The 24513-nt window shown below is 38.0% G+C and overlaps 1 protein-coding gene and 1 pseudogene across 1 annotated transcript in view; both read left to right on the forward strand.

Moving 5' to 3' along the window:
* The window catches only part of HELQ (helicase, POLQ like), a 35530-nt gene extending 14609 nt beyond the window's left edge, over positions 1 to 20921 (forward strand). The window contains exons 9-15 of the mRNA XM_081813140.1: positions 5 to 65; positions 2003 to 2160; positions 3291 to 3389; positions 8791 to 8964; positions 11348 to 11461; positions 12358 to 12492; positions 18601 to 20921. Of these exons, the coding sequence (XP_081669266.1) occupies positions 5 to 65; positions 2003 to 2160; positions 3291 to 3389; positions 8791 to 8964; positions 11348 to 11461; positions 12358 to 12492; positions 18601 to 18708 (849 nt within the window). The 3' untranslated portion in view covers positions 18709 to 20921. The remainder of the gene's footprint in view (positions 1 to 4; positions 66 to 2002; positions 2161 to 3290; positions 3390 to 8790; positions 8965 to 11347; positions 11462 to 12357; positions 12493 to 18600) is intronic.
* On the forward strand, positions 5702 to 8752 carry LOC102743029 (homeobox expressed in ES cells 1 pseudogene; annotated as a pseudogene).
* Positions 20922 to 24513: the final 3592 nt, after the last annotated feature.

The following is a 24513-nucleotide window of genomic DNA, read 5'->3' on the forward strand; positions in this document are numbered from 1 at the left end:
TAAGTCTGAAGAAGAGATCCAGTATAGTTTTCATATTACAAAACTGGGACGAGCTTCTTTTAAGGGTAAGAGTTTACCTAAGTTACTGAGGAAATGTGCTGGGAAAAAAATGGAAATTAAATCATTCTCTTTCTTTAAACTGGAACTGTAGTTTCATATTAATAACATTAATCTTAAAAGCTATTAGACTACTTTAGCTTTTAAAAGTTGAAAAATGGGGACGCCTGGCTGGCTCAGTCAATAGAGCATGAGACTCATCTTGGGGTCGTGGGTTCAAGTCCCATTTTGCATGTAGAAACTATTTGAAAAAAAAAAATTCTTTTTTAGTAAATAAAAAGTTGAAAAAATGTTGGGTTTTTGGTTTGGTTTTTGTTTTTGTTTTTTTAGAGAGGGAGGGGGAGGGGCAGAAAGAGAGGGAATCTTAAGCAGGCTCCACACCCACCCTAAGTCCAACTTGTGGCTTGGATCTCACAACCCTGAGATCATGACCTGAGCTGAAATCAAGAGTTGAACACTTAACCAACTGAGCCAGCCAGGCACCCTGAAAAATATTTTTAATTAAAGTAATTTAGGATATTGCAGAAGTATTTGGGAAAAGAGATGGTCATCCCCCTTCACACACCCCTCCCGTAGCAATCATACAAATCTTAATATCCTACCAAGAATAACAATTTGGTGTATGTCTTTTCAGGCATTTTATGTACATTTCATTTCAATGCATAATACATACTTGTATACACGTTTAAGATTTTTTAAGCTTTTGTTTTTAAATAAACAATCATTTGTATTGTTCCAGAACTTGCTTTTTTTGCTTAATATCTTAAAAATTGTTCCATGACAGTGAAGTTTTTTCTTAATGGCTAATCATAATTTACTTAATGAAAAATAATACATGTGTGTTGTTTAAAAAAAAAAAACCTTAGATCTCAGAATGATGTAAAGGAAAATCCCATTCTCCTGTCCCATTTCCACTCTCCCAGGGGCAACCACTGTTAACAATTTGATGTGTATCCTTCCATATATATTATTATGTATTTAGATAAATATGTATATGTATATTATATATGTATATGTGTATATGCATATTTGCAAGTATATGTGTACAGATTTATACACATACATTCATACACATTTATATATGTTATTTAATAGTTTATTTTTTAAGATGAAATCACAGTTGTAAGTATTTTTTGGCAGCTTGCTTTTCTCACTTAAAATATTAGGAGCATCTTAACATGTCAGTCCCTTTAATCTACCTCATTTTTCTTTTACTACTATAATCACCCATGGTCTGGATACTGTAATTTAATTAACCATTTCCCTATTGATGGACATTTGTACTGTGTTTTTTTTTTTTTTTTTTTAAGATTTTATTTATTTATTCATAAGAGACAGAGACAGAGAGAGAGAGAGAGGCAGACTCCCTGCCGAGCAGGGAGCCCGATGCGGGACTCGATCCCAGGACCCTGGGATCATGACCTGAGCCGAAGGCAGACGCTTAACCATCTGAGCCACCCAGGCACCCTGTACTGTGTTTTTTTTTTTAATTTTTCTCAATTATAAACAAAGCTGCAATGGGCATCTCTATTTATGTGTTTTTGGGTGTGTGTGGAAATGTTTCTCTTAGATTTCCAAAAACAGAGTATTTGGGTCAGAAGGTACGTACTTATTAAATGTTGATGTATACTATCAAAATGACCTCCAAAATAGTTGTGCTAAAATACATAAGAAAAGATTTTGGTGGGAGGATGGGTGAAATAGGTAAAGGGGATTAAGAGTACACTCATCATAATGAACACTCAGTAATGTATAGAATTGTTGAATCACTGTATTGTACACCTGAAACTAATATAACAATGTATGTTAACTATAAAGGGGTTAAAAAAAATTTAAGAGATTTTGAAGACTTTTTGCTATGTTTAGGTATAAACAAGACCTTTTTAAGATACCTTTTTCCCCCTTTGGTAATTATGAAAGATGAAATATTTGATCTTTCTTTTAGGAACTATAGATTTGGCTTATTGTGACATTCTCTACAGAGACTTGAAGAAAGGTCTCGAAGGACTTGTGCTCGAAAGCCTTCTTCACCTAATTTACCTAACAACTCCCTATGATATGGGTTCTCAGTGTGTCCCTGACTGGATGATATACTTCAGGCAGGTGAGAATATAAGGTTCTTCAATATAGGATATTTTATTTATTAATGATGATGTAATTTTTGTCGAATGATTATTCACTTTTTCTCTCTACTAAATATATTTGAAATTGGGCCTTTCATGTTTCGGTTTTTAAAATAGTTATATGGCAATAGCATTTTCAGTTTGTTTAACTTAAATAGTACTTTCCTATTAAATATAAACATGTTCATTATCGAAAAAATAAAGAAAGGTGCAGAAAAGAAAAGAGGATCATCCCTGGTCCCATTCCCCAAAGATAGTTACTGTTACGGTTTGGTGACCACTCCATTTTATGTTGCCTAGAATGTGAAGAAGCTGTTTTTTTTTTTTTTGAGATTTTTAATTACATGAAAGCTCTATCAGAGCCAAGCATGATGACTAAACCTAGTGATGTTAATACCTGAGAAGAAATGTCAGTTTTATCACCAACAGGAAGGTACAGCTGGTCCTACTTGTTACAAAACCAGGTGGTAGAGTATAGTCTATTATGATTTTACTATGAGCAGGGCAGATACATGAACACATGTTAGGCAGAAGCAGTATGCAGCTCTTAATTGCAGGAAGTTAACTTTCTTTTTAATGTCATATTTTAAAATTGTAACTTAAGTTTTTAAGTGGCACTATATAATGCAGTTACTGTCAAAAGCTTTCCCTCTTCTTCCTACCCACCGGACGTCTCAATATTAAACATAACCACAAAGTCCATGGAAACCATAGTCCATAGTCACGGTGCTTATGACCATACCTTTAAGTATTCTACTAAAATATGTTGTATTTTAATAATACATTTTTAAGCCATGAAAATGTGATATCACAGGAAATACTGGATTTGGTTCAAATGGCAAATTTTTAAAAGTTACAATTTGAGGGGCACCTGGGTGGCTCAGTCAGTTAAGCGTCTTACTCTTGATTTCAGCTCAGGTCATGATCTCAGTCAGGGTCGTGAGATCGAGCCCTGTGTTGGGCTCCACACTCAGCAGGGAGTCTACTTGAGATTTTCTCTCCCTCTCCCTCTGCCCCCCCACATGCTCACTCTCTCTCAAATAAATGAATAAATTTTTTTTTTAAAGTTACAATTTGATTTTTCTCTATGTTTACTCTTTTTAAATGTAGTTTAGCCAGCTCAGTCCAGCAGAACAAAATGTAGCTGCTCTTCTTGGAGTCTCTGAAAACTTTATTGGGAAGAAAGCATCAGGTCAAGCTATAAAAAAGGTACCATAGTCTTTTTCTCTTCCTAAATAAGTTGATTTAGCAAAATTCATGCTGTTGTATCATCTCTTTTGTTGATTTGATCTTTTTGTTTTGTATTTTTTTCTTTAAGTTAATATAATTCCCATTTTACCATTTAAAACATGTGAGGACCAGAAATTTGGGCATTTTTTTTAAAACAGTATTTTTGGTTGGTGTGATGGCCTTTTTTTGTATGTGTAACTTTGCATTTCTGAAACACTCTGTCATGCACATATAAGCTTCTTAATCATAGGAGAAGGTAAACCTTATTAATCAATTTTTCTTAGGCTACTTATGGCTTACATTATAAAAATTATAAAATTTTGGACGCCTGGGTGGCTCAGATGGTTAAGCGTCTGCCTTCGGCTCAGGTCATGATCCCAGGGTCCTGGGATCGAGCCCCGCATCGGGCTCCCTGCTCGGCGGGAAGCCTGCTTCTCCCTCTCCCACTCCCCCTGCTTGCGTTCCCTCTCTCGCTGTGTCTCTCTCTGTCAAATAAATAAATAAAATCTTAAAAAAAAAAAAAAAGATCTCTTCTCGGGCGCCTGGGTGGCTCAGTCGTTAAGTATCTGCCTTCAGCTCGGGTCATGATCCCAGGGTCCTGGGATCGAGTTCCGCATAGGGCTCCCTGCTCCTTGGGAGCCTGCTTCTCCCTCTGCCTCTCTCTCTCTCTGTCTTTCATGAATAAATAAATAAAATCTTAAAATAAATAAATAAATTAAATAAAGTAAAATAAAAATTGTAAAATTTTATAAAATGTTTTTTGATAGTATATAATCCTGAAATAAGTTTAGTTCAAGGGAGAAAAATGTATTTTCTAGAACCTTTTTTTTTTTAAGTAATCTCCACACCTCATGTGGGGCTCAAACTCATGACTCCAAGATCAAGAGTCACATGCTCCTCTGACTGAGCCAGCCAGGTGTGCCACCCCTCATACCTAGAAACTTTTTATTAGGCATTCTACTTGGTGTCAGAGATTCTAAGATAGGGTGGGATTGAGGTTTTCATTGTTGTTTGTTGTTCTTAAAGAACCCCCAGTCTAGTTAGTACTTGAACTACATAAAGCTGTAGAAGGTTGAAGTTGATAAATTAATACTTTTTTGTGTAATATTCTTATATTATGGTGTTTTGAAGTTTAGTCAACAAATATGAAGCAAGTGTCTAATACACTAACTTTAAGAGGAATGGAAATAGGGGAGCCTGAGTGGCTCAGTTGGTTAAGTGTCTGGCTTCGGCTCAGGTCATGATCCCTGGGTCCTGAGACTGAGCTCCATGTCAGGATCCCTGCTCAGCGGGGAGCCTGCTTCTCCCTCATCCTCTGGAACCCCCCACTTGTGCTCTCTCTGTCTCTCTCTCTCTCTCTCAAATAAATAAAACCTTTAAGAAAAAGAAAAATGGAAATAATTTTTTGGCAAACATTCCTTCAAATTCCTTAAGTTAATACCATTTTCTACCTTATAATACACTTTTTTTCATTTTTCATTTTGTTGGTAATCCAATCTTTATTGAAACCTAATTATCTTACCTGCCATTTCCCCCATATCTTTAAATTTACATAAATATTACTAATTTCATTTTGAAAAGTGAAAGATGGTGTTTACTCACATTTGAATTGAATGATGCCCTGTCCTATGTACTGCTATATCATAAAATTATAAATGTCTCTTTAGTAGTTCAGTGTTCATGTTATCACAATATTTTGATTGGGTCTTTTACCTCAGAAATACCTATGTTGTTTAGACATTCAAAATGTTAAATAAAAATATTTCTTAAAACAAACCTTTTATATACAACTTTAAAATAGAAAATAAAAACAAGGGCGCCTGGGTGGCTCAGATGGTTAAGCGTCTGCCTTCAGCTCAGGTCATGATCTCAGGGTCCTGGGATCAAGTCCCACATCAGGCTCCTTGCTTAGCGGGGAGCCTGCTTCTCCCTCTGCCTGCCACTCCCCCTGCTTGTACTCTCCCTTTCTCTCTCTCTCTCTGGCAAATAAATAAATAAAATCTTGAAAAAAGAAAAAAAGAAAAGAAAAACAAAATCATGTTAATTTGGAACTCATTACCAAATAATAAACATTTCAAAATCTTTTTAGAATAATGCATCTTTTTAAACTTGAATCAGAATTTATTTTTGTTAATGAAATATAGTCAATAAATGTTCAGTTGTTTTAAATTCTAGAGAACATGATATTTACTTAAAATCAAGTTTATTTCTCTACATTGAAAAAGACACTCCCATTTTTCTTTAAATATTTCTTATAAAAGATCTTGAAATTGGCATAAAGCATCTTATCCTGCCATGTAATATAATTATATCATTTTTCTTGGCTTAGAAAATACATTCTAAGCAAAATCTACATTGACTCAAATTATAGTTAATAATGAAGGTGCACTAAAATTGGGAAATTAAAAAGCAATCTCTCTCTACTGGCAATTCAACTATCATGATTTTTCAGCTTAATGCTTTTTAAAAGTATCAACATGTAGAATCTGTAATTCATACAGTCTTCGATATGCCACTGTAAGTTCTCATCCCATTCTTTTACCATCATAGGGGATATAATTTTATATTTTATACCCACTTTTTCTCCTTCCAGTTCATCTTTTCTTTCCTCTGATTTTAAGCATGAGTTACTCAGTTCCTAAGTTAGCTTGATATTGGCTGTGAAATACTTTACACAAGAACTGGTCACTAGTACACATGGGGTAGAGCCAGCCAGGAGGCAGGAGAGGCCAGAGCTGTCGTTCTGGGCAGCCCTCTCGAGGATGGCTCCCAGTCTTCCGGAAAGTGCTTGGCTTGGGGAAAGCAAACCCTCGCCTTGCTCCTTTTCAATTGAGAGCATTTTAGGATTGGACCAGAAGAAAGACTGTGTTCCTTCAGTGAAACACCACAGACTGTGGGCAGACACCTGCAGCTCCTCAGGGAAAGATGATAACCTATGTGTGCATATCCCGAGCCTTCCTAATGGGGTCTCATTCCCTTGTACTGTGGATCACCCAGTACCAGAAGAAAGATTTTTGAAATACGAAAATTACTTTTCAGCCTCAGAAAGACTGTCTTTGAAAAGAGAGCTGAGTTGGTATAGAGGCCGGAGACCCAGAACTGCTTTTACTCAAAACCAGATTGAAGTGTTGGAAAACGTCTTTAGAGTTAATTGCTAGCCGGGCATTGATATCAGAGAAGACTTAGCTCGAAAATTGAATCTAGAGGAAGACAGAATCCAGATCTGGTTCCAAAATCGGCGTGCAAAGCTGAAAAGGTCCCATAGAGAACCACAGTTTCTAATGGTGAAAAAAAATTTCAACACAAATCTCCTGGAATAGATAGAAAACTAAATACGTGAGATTATCTTACAGTTGCAGAACATGAAGAATCAATGGAAATATCAAGTGTTAAAAACGTGATGTTTTCTTTTCTGCATTTAATCTAAGTGTTGTCATTTTTTCCCTAAAATATATTGTAAATATTCACTGTTATATCATGGTACCTATTATACTTGGCACTTTTAGTTACAATAAAGGCCTTTCCTATATATTTTAATAAAATTTTCATAAAAAGCCAGCTATTTTTTAAGTGAGCAAATTTAATCTAATTAATTAGTTCGCTAAAACTCATGACTAAGTGATTCCACAAGCTGGATTCAATTTACAAAATAATTCAAGTAAAATAATCTGAAGAACGGCACAAAGATCTGATCTGTTTCAGTTACTTTTCTTCAGGTGCATTTTGAAACATGATTATTAGTTTCTCTTAATTTCTGGCATGAAGCAGTGAAAATTTCTCATCATCAATACAAATCCTTCTAGCATGCCAGTTTCAAGTTTGTTTGTTTTTTTTTAAGCAAAATCATTATGGCAAGGTAGAGATAGAAAGGTATCAGTTGTCATATTCATATATATTATATTGCAAAAAGACTCAAACTGGAAATAAATGCAAATTTTTAAAATAAAAAAAATAAATAAAAGAGGGGTGCCTGGGTGGCTCAGTCAGTTAAGCGGCTGCCTTCGGCTCAGGTCATGATCCTGGGGTCCTGGGATCGAGCCCCGCGTCCAACTCCCTGCTCAGCGGGGAGCCTGCTTCTCCCTCTCCCTCTGCCTGCCACTCTGCCTACTTGTGCTCTCTCTCTCTCTGTCAAATAAATAAATAAAATCTTTAAAAAATAAAAAATAAAAGAACTGGTCACTAGATAGTGCAGGCAAAAACAGGTACACAGAAATTGTCAACTACAGGTAGCATTTTTCTCTTTCAGTGTTTTAACTTTGGAAACATTAATTATTTATCATGACCATGTAGAAATCATAGAATCTAATATTTACTCTTAGTTTACAATATGGACAAGCTTATTAACATACCTATCTACATAAATGCATTTGTCTAATTACATTCACAAATAAATCCAACCTATAAATACCACAGTAAATGTAGTCTTCCCGGGCGCCTGGGTGGCTCAGTTGGTTAAGCAACTGCCTTCAGCTCAGGTCATGATCCTGGAGTCCCAGGATCGAGTCCCACATCAGGCTCCCTGCTCAGCAGGGAGTCTGCTTCTCCCTCTGACCCTCCTCCCTCTCATGCTCTCTGTCTCTCATTCTCTCTCTCGCAAATAAATAAAATCTTAAAAAAAAAAAAAAAAAATGTAGTCTTCCCAACTCCTTCCCTTCCTATATTCTTTTCCTAGGGCTACCACAACAAATTAGCACAAACTGAGTGTCTTAAAACAACAGAAATTTATTCTCTTGCCGTTCAGGAGGCCAAAAGTCTGAAATCAAGATGGCTCCTTCTGGAGGCTCTGAGGAGGAAAACATCTTGCCTCTCTCTTAGCTTTTGGTGCTTGCTGGCAGTCTTTGGTGTTCCTTGGCTTATAAATACATTCCTCCAGTGTCTCCATTGGACATTGCCATCTCCACATTGCTTCTTACGTGTGTCACTCTGTGTTCTCTCCTCTTACAAAGACACCAGTCACTGAACAAAGAGGCCTAAAGGGTCTACTCTACACGCAAGATGATTTCATCTCAAGATCTTTAACTAATTACATCTGCAAAAATCCTATTTCCAATAATGTCACATTCACAGGTACCACAGGTTAGGAATGAAACATATCTTTTTGTGGGGGCAGGCATGATTCAACCCACTACAGCTTCCCCTGTAGAAGGAAGTTTAAATTGGAAATAATTTGGCATATTTTCCTTTTTTTTATACTTGGAAAAATGATAATCTGAATTAATCTAAAGTACATATAGTAGAACTTAGTTTTATTTCTGTGGAATCATTCTATTCTGGCTTTCCTATAGTATAACTTCATTCATATTACCTTTTGTCCAATTTCAATATAATGTACATTTTTAGCAGGTCCAGTACATAAATTCATTTGCTTGTGTCTTTCTAGAAGGTGGACAAGGACGTTGTCAACAGACTATACCTGTCTTTTGTTCTTTATGCCCTGCTCAAAGAGACCAACATTTGGAGTGTGTCTGAAAAATTTAATATGCCTCGAGGCTATATACAAAGCCTTCTCACTGGAGCTGCCTCGTTCTCCTCTTGTGTGCTACATTTCTGTGAGGTAATTCCATTAACTACACATGCCTTGTGCATCTTTTTGTTTTAACTTCTACTAAACTTGTAAACCAGTTAGTCATTATTTCCTCATTGTTGACTTGTTCTATTAATACAAAGCACTCAAACCTTATTTAAAATATATTTGTTTTTATCTGCTTATAAAAGTCCTATGTACTAACTTATGGTAAAGATACAAAAATGACAGACTCACCTAAAATATATAGCAAACAGGTAGAAAGCACCTAGTTATCCCTACTCTCAGAACCACCATTAATAGTTACAAGTATTTGGAATCAACTCTTAAAGCAACAGTTCTCCATCGATGTAGATTGTGTGAGAGTATCTTTCTCATGGTGATAACTGTGGAAAGTGTTTGATTAGTGCATCACCAATACCCAGCAGCTACCTTGTCACTACTTGGGCCCATGCTCTCATGAACGCCACAGTATTTTGCCATTTTTTCTTCCAATGTCTGGCAACTGCTTTAGGTTTCTATGTCAAATGTTTAGTTTATAAAATAACTCAAGAAGAAAACTTTATTTTGGCCATGTGCATTTGGAATGGATTTGTGTAAGACTTTACTAATGTCTTTACTAAAAGAAGCTTTCAGAGTTTCCTTAAATAACATAATAAAGCTTACCAGACTTTTCTACTCGGACAGTTTTTGGGATGAATTTATAATATAAGCCTTTTTTGGCTGCATTTAAATTTCTCCTAATTGAGTAATGTAATAATCCTTTCCATATTTGTTTCTATACTCAATTTTTTAAAAAACATTTTTCTTGCATGAATTCTATTTTTAAAGGTTTTTTTTTTTTTTAAAGATTTTATTTATTTGAGAGAGAGAATGAGATAGAGAGAGCATGAGAGTGGGGAGGGTCAGGGGGAGAAGCAGACTCCCCGCTGAGCAGGGAGCCCGACGTGGGACTCGATCCCAGGACTCCAGGACCATGACCTGAGCCAAAGGCAGTCACTTAACCAACTGAGCCACCCAGGCGCCCATGAATTCTATTTTTAAATTTGAATCTTCATTTTCCCTATCTTAAATTTCCATATTCTATGTATGTATATGGCAGTTAATTCTATCATATGTACTAATGAGTAAGTAATCCAAAATACTTGACTTTGGGTTGAATGATAATTATTTTAGCAAATTCACATTTCTTCATATCTCGTACTTACGCTAAGTTTTAAATATTAGCTTACATTCCCTAATCATGTGCTAGCTAAGCAGAAGACAAAATTTATAAGTAATAAGAAGCTAGCCTTTAAAATGTATTTTCTTAAGTTTTCTGTGTTTGTTTTTCTTCATATTTAAAGATACTTCCCCTAAAGTTCTATCCCTTTGTTTTACTTAGGACTATAAGGATTTCAGCCTTTTAGACTTGTTCAAGTAAAAGAAACTATATTGAATTTGAAAAACAACTATAATTTGATGGTCGTTCCTAGAAACAATCTACCTGACAACTTGTGCTCTCATGAGTGTATTTTCAGTATTTTAAAGTGTTTTTTTCTTCTTAAAAAGCTATGTAAGTCATATGAAATAGTACATCAATAGTGTTAGCTAAGATGCCTTTAACTACAAGTAACAGAAAAACCCATAGAAGTTTAAACAATAAGGAACAAAGATGATCATGTGGAACAGAAAAGCTAGAGCTAAGTCTGTTCAGGGTTGATGGAGTCATCGTTCTGGTCAAGGTTTTCTTCTCTTTACTCTGCCATCTTTGGTGCATTGGCTGCTTTCCTAGTGGTCACCAAATAGCTGGCTAACGCTGTTCCATATGTCACGAATGCTCACAGTGACACCCAAAGGTTAGAAAGCGCCTTAAAAAAAAAAACAAAAAACTACTACTACAGAAAATTTCAAACATAAACTAAGACAAAATAATATAATAAATGCCCATTTACCCACCCACCTTTAACAGTTATTGACCCATGGCTTCCAATATTTTTACTGTCTTAAATATTGCTTCTAATATTTTTGTTGTTTTAAATATTGCTGCATCTTGCATTGGAATCCTTCCACGTGTAATATTTTGTCTTCAGGATAAATTCCCAGAGGTGGGAACTGTTTTCAGTTATTTGGGAAAGAAAAACTATGCATTCACTTGCTGGTGTTTTGGTGAAAAAATGAATAGAACTCTTCTCACTGGCTTATCTTTCAATTTTCAGTCTTCTTCCTCATCCCAAAACCAGTTTGTCAGATTCCTCAGTCTCTGCCCTTGTTTCCTTATAATAATTTTGTGTGGAATTATTGTTCATCTCTGGCTTAACCAAGTTTCAGAACTTACATCAGGGAACACCCTCTCTGAGCCCCCTACCAAGCCAACCAAACTTTGAAATAACTTACCAGATTTAAATTCTGTGTATTTCTTTGTGTTCTGCAGGAACTTGAGGAGTTTTGGGTTTATAGAGCCCTTTTGGGAGAACTCACCAAGAAGTTGACTTACTGTGTAAAGGCAGAGCTAATTCCTCTCATGGAAGTGACTGGAGTTTTAGAGGTTAGTAGCTTACCAGTTTCCCAACTGAGGTGATTTCAACTAACAGAAAAATCAGGTTTTACTATTTTGTGATGTCTTATCACAAGGTAAGTAACAACAGCCTTATTCCTTATTGGTCAAGAGAGGGTGTTTTTTTGTTGTTGTTTTCCTCTTTAAATAGTTATCATGGCCTCCCAGAAGTCCCCTATAAATCTGGATAAGTCTTGATGAAAAAAAATCACACTTGTGAAAAAAAATAACAGTAGGGATAAAAGTGAGACTCCCCAAGTATATGTGTTCTACCATTCGTCCTTAGCATCTCTTCCTTCCTCCACTCCAATGAAGAATTACCTTCTGTCAGGTTAAACTCAGTGCTTGTTTCAGGAAGTGGTGATTCGGGGGCAACGAGGCTTATTTCTATTTCCTAAGAGAGTGAGAAGAAAGTATCCTCACCTGGTTTCTCAGCTTTCTGTTTTTAGCCAACTGTTGATTTCAGCCTATTCTGTTATTCAGTCCTTCAGTTGGAAACATTCTTCTGCCTGAGAACACACACACACCCCAGCAGTTCCCTGAGTAGATGGTGAGAACATTAAGGATATTGGACTGGAACATCTTGATTGGGTGTCTAAAATAATTTATGCCCCTCACCTGCGTGCCTTAATGGATTTCTCATTCCTGATTGCAACACACATCCGTTAACTTAAGCTGCACAGAAAGCTGTCTTGCAGTCAGATTGGAACCACCCAAATTCATCTTTTAAAATTTCTCAGGATTCGGATGTGTTATCTCTTCGTGTTTATTATTACCTTAGTCTGTTTCTGTCTCTTGCATGTGAAATTTTTCCCTTCAGTAAGACACTTGATTATTTTTTCCTAATCCCAAATTCTGACCCTGCTGATTTGTGTAATACCTTTCAGGGTCGAGCAAAACAATTATACAACGCAGGCTATAAAAGTCTGATGCACTTAGCTAATGCAAATCCTGAAGTGTTAATAAGGACAATTGATCATTTATCAAGACGCCAGGCCAAGCAAATTGTTTCATCAGCAAAGGTAAGCCAACAAACCATTTTTTACCCTTCATGATATTTTGTAGTGTTATCTCCTTATACTTTGGACATAAAAGCAAAAACATCTAACTATAGACACAAAAGTGTATACTCACAATACGTGGATAAAATAGTGCATCTGTTACGATACAAGGCTTGCTAGAAAGAGAAAAAGCACCTCCTAAAAATTAGACAATCTTAAGAGTCCCCTGAAGTACAGGGAACTCTGGAACTCACGGAATTCTGCCTCCTCACCCTCTTCACAGAAGGCCTTTCCTCAGCATCCCTGACATCTGGTCTTCCCACCTTTGCGTGCCTTCATTGACATGAAGCTTACAACCTCAAAAATTAGGTAGTTCTATTTTTGGACACTCTTAGTGTTCCAAAAAGCACCCCAATAAACTGTTGCCTTCTTACAATGTCCACCATTAGATTGTAAGTACTACCATCTAGAACTAGTCTATTTTCTTTGTTCCTATGGTAGTTTTTCACATATTTGAAAACAGCTTTGTTTCCAGGCATTTCTCTTTTCTGCTTCTTTCATCCATATTAAATAATCTAGTTTTAGGCAATTTACTATCCTAGTTATCCTTTTCTAGATGTGGGCCAATTTGTCTTTTTGACCTGTCCCCATCATTACTGGATTTTCTTACTTTTGGGGTACATCTGTCAGGTTCTAATTTTAGGAACAGAAAGCACACAATAATGGGAAGAGGAAAGTTTAATATAAAGAATTAGTAACTAGTAACAAAGGTTATTCGTCGGCTTCTAAGGGGTAAACAGAACTGCAGCAACCATGGGAAGGAATAATGCGAAGAACGTCCACCCTCACCCCACACCACCCCCTGTGGATGGGCTTCATACTTCATCAGAGAGGCTTCATCGGAGAGGGTGTGGCTGTGGCTCACCAGAGAGCAGACGAGTTCCTTGTGTCGCAGCCAAGGCTTGAAGCAGGAAGCTGCCCACCAGGATGCTCACAGAACTGCCAGGAAGCTCCCCGGAGTGTGCTATGGAACTTGCTTGGAAGCTAGCTTGAGTACCCATGGAACTTGCTGGAAAGCTGTCTGCAGGGATGCTGTTGAAACTCACTGTAATGAGGGCCACCAGATCAGCATACCAGACTAGCACTGCAGGAGCCCCAAGAAAAAGACACACCAAAACCGGGAGGAGAGACCCCTTCTCCTGCAGTGCCTCCAGTGCCCTCTAGTGACCAAGCTGAATATTGTACCCGCTGGCAAAGGAGAAGTGTTCACCGGATCCAGCTCTAGGGTTATCTGTCTCCAGCAGGACCATGAGGGATGGATTTGGAGCTGAGAAACAATAAAATTAATAACTAGTGCTCTCTTTGTTTAAATAACTAGTACTCTTGCACAAGATATTCCATGTTCAGCTTGCCTTAGTCATGGAATCAGCCGTTTTTCCAAAGAGTCCTAATTCTTTTTGGTGAGGAAACCCAAGTTTGAGGGGCTAAGTATGCTCACAGCGAGAGAGATATCATCGTTTCTAGGTTCTCTTAGCAGAGAGAGCCTGTATAAGCCTGTATATTTTTCTATACTTACATATAAATTCTTAAAGGCCATGAACTCATACTGATAACTCCAATTCTAATTTTTCCAGGTACATACTGCTGCATAACAAAGTTTTACATCAAAATTTAGTGGTTTAAAACAGCTCTTTTATTTTGCTTATGTTTTTGTGGATTAGGAATTCTGGAAAAGTTTAGCTGTGTGATTCTTACTTGGAGTCTCATGCAATTACAGTCAGATTTTTACTGGGGCTCTAGTCATCTGAAGGCTTGACTGAATTGGATACCCAAGATGGTTCACTCACATGAAAATTGGCTGCTACTTAGGGCTTTCAGCTGGAGCAACTACGTATGGCCTTTCCATGGGGCTTGGGTTTCTTATGGCATGGCAGCTCAGTTTCAAGAGGAAATGTCCAAAGAGTGGACATTTTGAGAGATCGAGGCAGAAAAGGCAGGAAATATTCGGAACTAACCTCAGAAGTTAAGTAGTGTCACTTCTGCGGTATCCTATCGGTTACTAGAAGGCCATTAAGATCAGCCCAGATCTAAAGGAAGAGGAATTAGACCCCGCCTCTACATGAGGGGAGTGCCAAATAATTTGCAGTCATCTGTAATGTCTGCTCTCTGGTCACAGATTATTTACATTCCTCCCACATGCAAAATTACTCATCCCTAAAAGATTTATCCCTTTATGGCTTCAGACTCAGGCTCAAGGTCCAGTATTTCTCCTAAATCAAGCCTAGGTGCAGGTGATGCTCCTTGAGCACAATTTCACAGATATATTCCTCTCACTCTGAAGATCTGTGAACTAAAGAGATACAGATACAATGGTGAACAGAGACAGGATAACCACAGTAAAATCCCATTCAAGAAGAGGGAATATGTGTGGTACATAGAAGCAATTCTGATATCCAGCCAGGCATATGTGGCCAGTTCCTTGATTAGGACTTAATTCTCCCTGGGAATGATTCTTCCTGGCTTTGAATTCCCTCATCTGAATCATTCTTTATTTCCCGTAAGTAGTGGCCCTTGTTTGCAGCTGGTTAGCTTTCTCAGTCTTTTCCCTGTCCAGAGAAGTTCAAGCATTCAAAGGTTCTTTTTATTTTGTACCATCTCTGTCCCCTCTTATTCAATCTGGTATAATTTCTTTTAAAATATTATGTGTTTCTCATTTATCTATAGCTTAAGTTTCTTTTTCTTTTTTTTTTTTTTAAGTAAGCTCTGTGCTCAGCGTGGGGCTCAAACTCATGACCCCAAGATCAAGAGTTGCAGGCTCTACCAACTGAGCCAGCCAGCCATCCCTAGCTTGGGTTTCTTATAGCATGGTGCTGGGATATGCGAGGGAGCATTCAAGAGATCTTGGAATGGTCTCATTCCAAGAAACCAACGCAAAAACTGTAGTTTCTTTTGACAGACCCCTGAAAATCATGCAGCATCATTTCCACTACATTCTGTTAGTTACCTGAATCACAGGTTCAAGAGAAGAATTAGATCCCATCCATCAATGTAAACATCAAAGAGTTTCCAGTCACCTTTAATGCATACTGATCCCACACTACAGGACTCACTGTAGTCTTACCTCTTCTCATATTTTTAGTTCCTTTCTCCAACAGTGAGAAACCCAGCTCCTGTCTTCATCAACATAGTCATCTGTTTTGCTCAATCCTAGAATGCACTGAAAATAATTTCTGAATTGTTAAAGCATACTATTGCAAAAAAACTAAGGAGTTAGTATTATTTACAGCTCTTTTTGTCTTTAGTCTGAGAATATATAATTGAAATAATGTGCTCAAATGTTACTTTTCTAAAAAATCTGCTTCACTGTGGTTATGTAATTCGTTTGAAGAGCAGTTAGAGTCTGTTTGTGTTCCATTTTAGTTCCCCCCATCCTTACGAATTTTTTTTAGTATATAAAACATGAACATATTTTCTTTATTTTAAATTGAAATAGTTTACTAGGATATCTTTATTTTCTTTTATTTCTGGAAGTTTCCTTGGATTGTAGTTTTGCTTTGTTTTTTAATATATTTATGTATTTGAGAGAGAGAGAAAGCACACACAGATATGCACGTGTGAGTTGGGGGTGCAGAGGGAGAGAATCTCAAGCAGACTCCCCGCTGAGCATGGAACCCAACCCAGAGCTTGAACCCATGACCCATGAGATCACAATCTGAGCTGAAGCCAAGAGTCAGTTGCTCAACTGACCAAGCCACCCAGGCGCCCCAGATTGTAGGTTTACATATTAGTTCAATATGATCCACTGTTTGATTTTTCTTTCTTAGCAACTCCAATTATATGTATGTTGAATCTTCTTTGCCCATCTTTCATTTCAATCTCTCTGGCCCTTTTTACTTCTTTCTCTCTTTCTTTCTTTCTTCCTTTCTTTCTTTCTTTCTTTCTTTATTTGAGAGAGTACAGGTAGGGGGGCAGAGGGAGAGGGAGCAAAACTCTAAGCAGACTCTGCACTCAGCACAGAGCCCAATGCAGAGCTTGATCTCAGGTTCCTGAGATCACAACCTGAGCCAGATGCTTAACCAACTCTGCCATCCAGCCGCCCTTTTACTTCTTTCTTTATCTCATTTTCATTATCTTGTTTTCTTGCCCCACCCCTGTTCCTGCTCCCATTACCCTAATTAAGTTTTATTATAATCTATTCTTCTTTGATCACTTTGTTAGTTTTTATTTCTAATATGATTTTGCCTGTTTCTTCTAATTCTTGCCTGAGCTTACTCAACTTTTGTTTCATTTCTTCCTGTTCTGGGTCCATTTCTGTTCTTAGTTTGGGACTTACTGAGGGTGTGTTTTTCCCCCATATCTCCAGATGTTTATTTGAGAATATTTAATTCAGTTTGGAATGTTGCATCACAACTTTTCTGCTTCGTAGTTTGCTTTCAGAAGAATAAATTTTTATGAGCTGGAGAACTTTGATTCTCATTTTGTTTCCTTTTATATAGTAATGTAGTATAATAAGAACTGCTTATGCCCCTGCATTTCTCAGACAGAGATGGCCATCTGGAGTGGCTGATGAGAATTCTAGTTCAAGAGTCTCTCTTCTGTCAGTGTTGCAAAGGATAGTTTGGGGTGGGAGAGGAGTGCAAATAAAAGTGTGTTCTTTGATTTTTTTGAATTTCCTTTTGTCTTACAGGATCCGAAATTTTACCCTCTTATTTCTTTTTCCACTCCCTGCTCAGCCTAAGGGGCTCTTCTCCCTTTTTACTTGTCTTCTCCCCCAGAGGCATTACCTTTCCAAGACTGCTTTCTAGAGTTTCATGCACTTTAAATCCCTTCTTATAGACAATGCTTCCATCTATCAAGAGTCTTTTCTCAGTATTTTTATACTTGGGGTAGCCTTTCTCTCTCTGAAGGTGATTGTATTTAATCTAAAACCTGTTTCCCTCTTCTCCTTCCCATGTATTTTTTTCTCAATCTCACCTTGATCTCTGCAATCCCTTGGAGTGGGAGCCTGAGAAATGGTTCTGCTGGAAATTGGCAGGTATTTTTACTATGATATGAAGGTGATGGTGTTCTCTGTATTCTAGTAATGCTGGCCCCATGGGTTTTGTGCAGTGTACTGGCTGTTCTCGTTGATCTGTATAGTTTTTGGAGGATGCATTGGGAGATTAGTTTTACTTGGTCACCATTACCTCAGCTACTGGAAAGCTTGCCTTGTTGCATTTTAATCTCTTCTATTTATAATGCTATGTAATGCTGTGCTTTATGTCACATGGAAAGAGTGGGTTTTTCACTTTCATTTTGTGTCCTATGATTTTTTTTCTCTATGTGATTTTGCTGAACTTTTTGTTATAAAACTTATGTAACAGAAGTAATGTACATACTGCACCCCAATATACACAACACCCAGCTGCAGCAAACACCAAAACTGTATTTCTGGTTTTTTGTTTTTTGATTTTAAAGTTTATTTTTTTAGTGATCCCTACACCCACTGTGGGGATTGAACTCACAACCCTGAGCCCGAGAGACTCTACCAACTGAGCCAGCCAGGCACCCCTATTTCCGGTTTTTACAAGAAAGAGGGAAAAGCGTTACTCAGCAAATATTCCTTGACATCTGCTATGTGCCATATTCAGAAATACTTTCTTGACTCTTATGTTTCTTTGGAAATTAGCCATGTTAATTTTAGGAGCTTGAATAAAACTTTCCTTTGAAACACTGATAGGTTTTTAAAAGATAGCATACTAAACTTTGAGGAATAATAAAAAGCGCATATAAAGGATAACATTTTCAAGAGCTAATTAAATTTTTGCAAAATTGCCTTAAATTTTATAGATCAAAAGTTAATTTTTAAGTGGCTGAGTCTTCAATAAAACAGATCTTTGAGAGTGATAAAGCTCCTTTATTTTTGGGATTCCAAAAGCAGTGATCAGCTAAAATGGCTTTAGCTAAATGCTGCAGTTTCTTTGACTATAATCACTTGTACTTAAGTGGCTATTTTTCAGTCTCATTATTAGTTTTAATGCCTACATCGCTGGTGTGTAAGGGTTCAAGGATCTAGTAGGCGGTGGTAAAAATGGTAGCAGTTCCTGACAATGCATATTTTGGCCTCATGTCTTGATGTCTTTATTGTAGATGCTGTTGCATGAAAAAGCAGAGGCTTTACAAGAGGAAGTGGAAGAGTTGCTGAGGTTGCCTCCTGATTTCCCCAGTATTGAGGTCTCTGCCGCTGAAAAGGCGTGAAGCTGTCTGACAAGCATTTTCAAACAGGAATGATTTATTGTACCTATTTTTCAATTAAATATTCCCTATAATTTATAAATGAAAAAAATACATTTTAATTATACATGAAGAACTGTGGATGATGTTTTAAATATACCTCTCACCCTTCCCACTAATAATCCATCTTCTTCAATACTTGCACATTATTTCTCTGCTCAAAAATCTAGTGTCCAGGGCACCTGGGTGGCTCAGTTGGTTAAGCGACTGCCTTCGGCTCAGGTCATGATCCTGGAGTCCTGGGATCGAGTCCCGCATCGGGCTCCCTGCTCAGCGGGGAGTCTGCTTCTCCCCCTGACCCTCCCCACTCTCATGCTCTCTCTATCTCATTCTCTCTCTCAAATAAATAAGTAAAATCTTTAAAAAAAAAAAAAATCTAGTGTCCACCACAAAATGCGATCCAACTCCCTCAACATATCTCCAGCCTACCTTTGCAGCCAGACCTTTTATTATTCTCTTATGAATTTTTTCATCAAACTAGACTATTTGAAATCCCAGAATTTTCCCTGGGATTTCCAAACCCTTCATTTCCTAATTGTTTTTTGCTACCCCCAGTGCATGAAAAATTATCTTTAAAATGTACTATATGGGTGCACTTGGGTAGCCTAGTTGCTTGATCGTCCAACCCTTGATTTTGGCTCAGGTCATAATCTTAGGGTCGTGAGATCGAGCCCTGCATCAGGCTCCATGTTCAGCATGGAGTTGGCTTGAGATAATCTCCTCTCTCCCTCTGTCCTTTCCCCCACTCACTCATGCATGCACACACACACACAAACACACACAGTCTCTCTCTCTCAAGTAAATAGATAAAAAATCTTTTTAAACAATGTACTGTATGCTTCAAATTCTCAAATACTGTCTCCCCTATGAAATTGTCCAAGTACATCCTCATCCCCACCCCATACATGGGTTCCTCCCCTCCTGTAAGTATTCTGAGCCCTTCATTATGCCCATGTCTTTTTTCATACTGGTAATTTGAAATCTCATGGAGGGCCGAGACCTTTTTTATCATCTTCATATGCCACATGGCACTTAGCCCAGTCCATCACACAAAGTAGGGACCTGTGCAAAGAATGAATACAACCCAAATTAACAATTCAAAGACTCTTTTTAAACACAACTTAAATATTGCCTCTCCCCCATCCTTTTTAAATTTATAGCTCAAATATACACGGCTAGTTATCTATAGGTAAAACGGTAATAACTAGCAATGTTTTTGAATGCTGGACTGACTTAAAGTTTTACTCACCTGTCTGAGATATCCATTGGAGACATTGCAAAAAGATCCACAATCTAAGTTCTTCGTGCCTTAACATTTTAGACTACACTATTATAACCGTCATTTACCTGGTAATTTCTATGTGCCAAGTACTGTTGTAAGTCTTTCATGTGACTAATTTAATCCTTACAACAACACTGTACGGCCCATACTATTATTTCCATTTTACAGATGAGTAAACTGAGACACAGAGAAATTAAAATAACTTTCTCAAAGTCATGTACAAGTTAGTTGCAGAGCAGGAATTCAGGACCCAGGCTCTCCCATCCAAAGTGTGTGCACTTAACATTCATACAGTATTGTCTTAGTAGAATCCGCCCATTTTATCCCCTCTTAAGTGTCCCTTTCCCCTGGCCTTGATCTTATCCCTAGCATCACATCTCATTCATTGACACTCCGCCTTTAATGTGAGCCAAAGTATGGCATCCAATGTCTTAGTAAAACCTTGGGTTTCACTGCACGTATTCTACTTGTTGCAGCTAAAAAGGTTGTGAAAGAGCAGCTGTCTAGCCTGCTGGCCACTCGGGCCCAGCCACTGAGGTGTGCTCACAGTGGTTCATAGTCCAGCTTTTGTTTTTTTGTTTTTTGTTTTTTTTAAAGATTTTATGTATTTATTTGACAGAGAGAGACACAGTGAGAGAGGGAACACAAGCAGGGGGAGTGGAAGAGGGAGAAGCAGGCCTCCTGCGGAGCAGGGAGCCGGATGCGGGGCTCCATCCCAGGACCCTGGGATCATGACCTGAGCCGAAGGCAGATGCTTAACGACTGAGCCACAAGGCACCCCTGTTTCTTCTGAGTATTTTAAATAAAAATAAATTTTTTTGTTTTAAGAATTTTGACTCAAATACTGTATGTTTTAACTCATATGTGGAATCTAAATAAGCCAAACTCATAGAAACAGAGTACCTTGGTGTTTTGCCAGAGGCTGGAATGGGGGAGTAGGGGGAATGGGGAGATTTTGGTCAAAGGGCACAAACTTCCAGTTATAAGATTAATAAGTTCTGGGGATCTGTGTACAGTATGGTGCCTATAGTTAACAGTACAGTATTATATACTTGAAAGTTGATAACAGAGTGCATCTTAAATGCTGTCACTACACACAAAAAATAATTATGTGAGAGGTTGGAGATACTAACTTTATTGTGGTAGTCATTTTGCAATATATATATATATATCAAGTGTTCAGGTTGTACACCTTACATTTCATATGTTATATATCAATAATACCTCAATACAGCTGGGAAAAAATTTTTAACTCAAATGTGTATGATATCTGGTATGGTGGACAGAATTAACACCCCACTACCCTACCCAAAAGATCCCTACCTCCTAATCTTTGGAAAGAATAAATATGTCATGCTACATGGCAAGGGGGAATTAGCACTGTAGATGGAGTCAAGGTTGACAATCAGCTGATCCGGAGATGGAGAGATTATCCTGAATTATCTAGGTGGCTCCATTGTAATTACAAAGGTCCTTATAAAGGAAAGAGGGAGTCAGGAGAATCAGAGTCAGTCAGAGGATAATGATGTAAGAGACTCAACCAGCCATTGCCGGCTTTCTGGGTGGAAGGGGGCCTCAAGCCAAGGAATGCAGGCAGCCTCTAGAAGCTGCAAAAAGCAAAGGAACAGATTTTTCTCTTAGAGCCTCAGAAACGAACTCAGCTCTGCTGACACCTGTTTGCCTACTGAGACCCTCTTGAGACTTCTGACCTTCAGAACTGTAAAATAATAGAATTGTGTTATTTTAAGCCAGTGGTTTGTTGGTGATTTGTTCAACAACAGGAAGCTAATAAATCTGAAAATAGCATGGAACACAATTGGAAAACCACCATCCTAGAGGACCCCTTGTGGATCACAGCATATGAACAATCTAAGTTAAATGTGTTATGCCTGTTGAAAGGATGATTTTATATTCCTGAAAACTGTAGAAATTCACTGCGACAAATGCCTACCATTTCTTTAAAGATTTATTTATTTATTTTAGAGAGAGAGAGAGTGGTGGGGAGGTCCAGAGGGAGAGGGAGAGAGAGTCCCAAGCAAACTCCATGCTGAGCACAGACCTCGGCACGGAGCTCTATCCCACAACCCCGAGAGCATGACCAGAACCGAAACCAAGAGTTGGACGCTCAACCAACTACACCACCCACGTGCCCTGCCTACCATTTTTATTAATTGCACTTTTCTCCAGTGAAAAGATTTTTTTTTTTTTACTTATCCTGTTAACAACAGCTTAAGTAAAATGTAAAAGTCCTACCCCTGGTTGATTAAAAAAAAACAACAACAAAAACCATACAATTACCATGGACACTGGAAGTTTCAATCCCTAACTCTGAGGAGTTTTACAAGCCATCTAGTCTATGAAATTTCCCCACACCTTTTTTTTTCCTCTCTTAAATGAGCATAAAGTGTGTTATAATAATAAAGAGATCTGTGTAAAACTATGAAAATATGGGCCAACAGCAAGGGAAGTGTAAAGAACTAGTTGTTATAATGCTGTACGCTAAACAATTTTTTCCTTGTGGTAAAATATAATATTGTCTGATCACAAACAAAATTGGAGGAAATCCACAGGCAGTAGCCTGACTCCTCACTCTGTATAAAGTGCAGTAACACCACTTGGATTCTGAATAAATTTGTAAGCACTTTGAGCATTAGGATAACAGCCTATTGCCCATCCTAGAAATGATGAAGGAATTCAACATCATTTTGTTGAAATTTGCCAAAGCTGTTTGAAAGCTCCATGAAAATATCTAAATGCATTTTACTGAAGGTTTTGGATATACTTAGCCTGATGCTTGATACTGATGGAAAACAAAAGGTGGGATATTTGGTTCTTGTTTCCTGCATGGTTACATGAACCATGAACCACTGGTGTAACAGATGGAACAGGGTACGAAAGACCAGTGCTCATAGACACTACAGAGAGAGAAGTGGGAGGTGGAGTTTTTGAGAAAGACCTGGTGGAAGAGGTCGGCCGTGAACTAGATGCTAACAGGGCAGGGTAACTGGGAATGTCTGAGATAGAAAGGGAGAAGGACATCTGCGGGAGGGCAGACATGAAGGTAGTCTTCTAGCCGAGGTAAACAAAGTGAAGGCTAGATCCCATACCATCTGGATATCTGAGCTCTTAAAACAGTAATGAGAAGCCAAAACAACAACAACAAACAAACAAACAAAGCTGCAGCAAACGGTTAGTACTCTCTACTTTCTAATCTGGTGTCCCTCGTGATCAATGAGAGGCACTGATGACACCTGACCGAGGTGCGCACATGTGGCCACCATGTGGACAGAGCCATGTGGAGATCAAGTTCATAACCTCAGCCTTGTTAACACTGTGATCTGTGTAAAGTAACTTTTGCTCCCTAGGGCAGATACAAAATGTGGATTTGGCCTTTGTCATAGATAAGCTGGACACCAATTAGAGTGGCAAGAATAGACTTTATTCAGTAATAACCACTGCAATGGGGAAGAGGGTCCAGTGTGACCAGAGCTCAACTTCTATCCATGAAGAGGGGCTGGGTGTTTTAAAGCCAGAATGAAGGAGTAAGGAGGGGAACAAGTGGGAGTCCCAGCAGACTGGGTTTATTCATTGGTGCTTATCTGGAGGAGAAGCAGACGTCTAGTATCTTTGTGACAGGAGGTAGTGGTACAAGTTAGAGCAAGCTGCCCATTGCCTGGGTGGGAGATCTGGAGGTGCCCTGCACATCTGCATTTCAACAGGCAGCTCCAGGTTCTTGAGAAGGCAGTGCTGGGTGGTAGAAGGACTGCATCTCAAAGGTGGGGAGATGTTCTTTAACCTCCATGTATTTGTGGTCCCTCCAAATTTTTTCTTGTGGTTGACTTCCAGTTTAATAGCATTGTGGTCTGAAAATATGCATGGTATGATCTCAATATTTGTACCGGTTGAGACCTGATTTGTGACGCAGGATGTGGTCTATCTTGGAGAATGTTCCATGTGCACTTGAGAAGAATGTGTAGTCTGTTGCTTTAGGATGGAATGCCCTGCACATATCTGTGAAGTCCATCTGGTCCAGTGTGTCACTCAAAGCCCTTGTTTCCTTGTTGATCTTCTGTTTAGATGATCTGTCCATTGCTGTGAGTGGACTCTTAAAGTTCCTTATTATTATTGTATTATCAATGAGTTTCTTTAATTTTGTTATTAATTAGTTTGTATATTTGACTGCTCCCAAGTTGGGGGCATAAATATTTACAATTGTTAGATATTCTTATTGGATAGACCCTTTTATTATGATATAGTATCCTTCTTCATCTTTTATTACAGTCTTTGGTTTAAAATCTAGTTTTTCTGATATAAGGGTGGCTACTCCAGCTTTCTTTTGATGTTTATTAGCATGATAAATGATGCTCCATCCCCTCACTTTCAATCTGGGGGTGTCTTTGGGTAGAAAATGAGTCTCTTATAAGCAGCATATCAATGGGTCTTATTTTTTTATCCATTCTGATACCCTATGTCTTTTGACTGGAGCA

Source organism: Leptonychotes weddellii, chromosome 2 (assembly GCF_054177405.1).
Source record: "Leptonychotes weddellii isolate Sample4059 chromosome 2, ASM5417740v2, whole genome shotgun sequence".
NCBI classification, from domain to species: domain Eukaryota; kingdom Metazoa; phylum Chordata; class Mammalia; order Carnivora; family Phocidae; genus Leptonychotes; species Leptonychotes weddellii.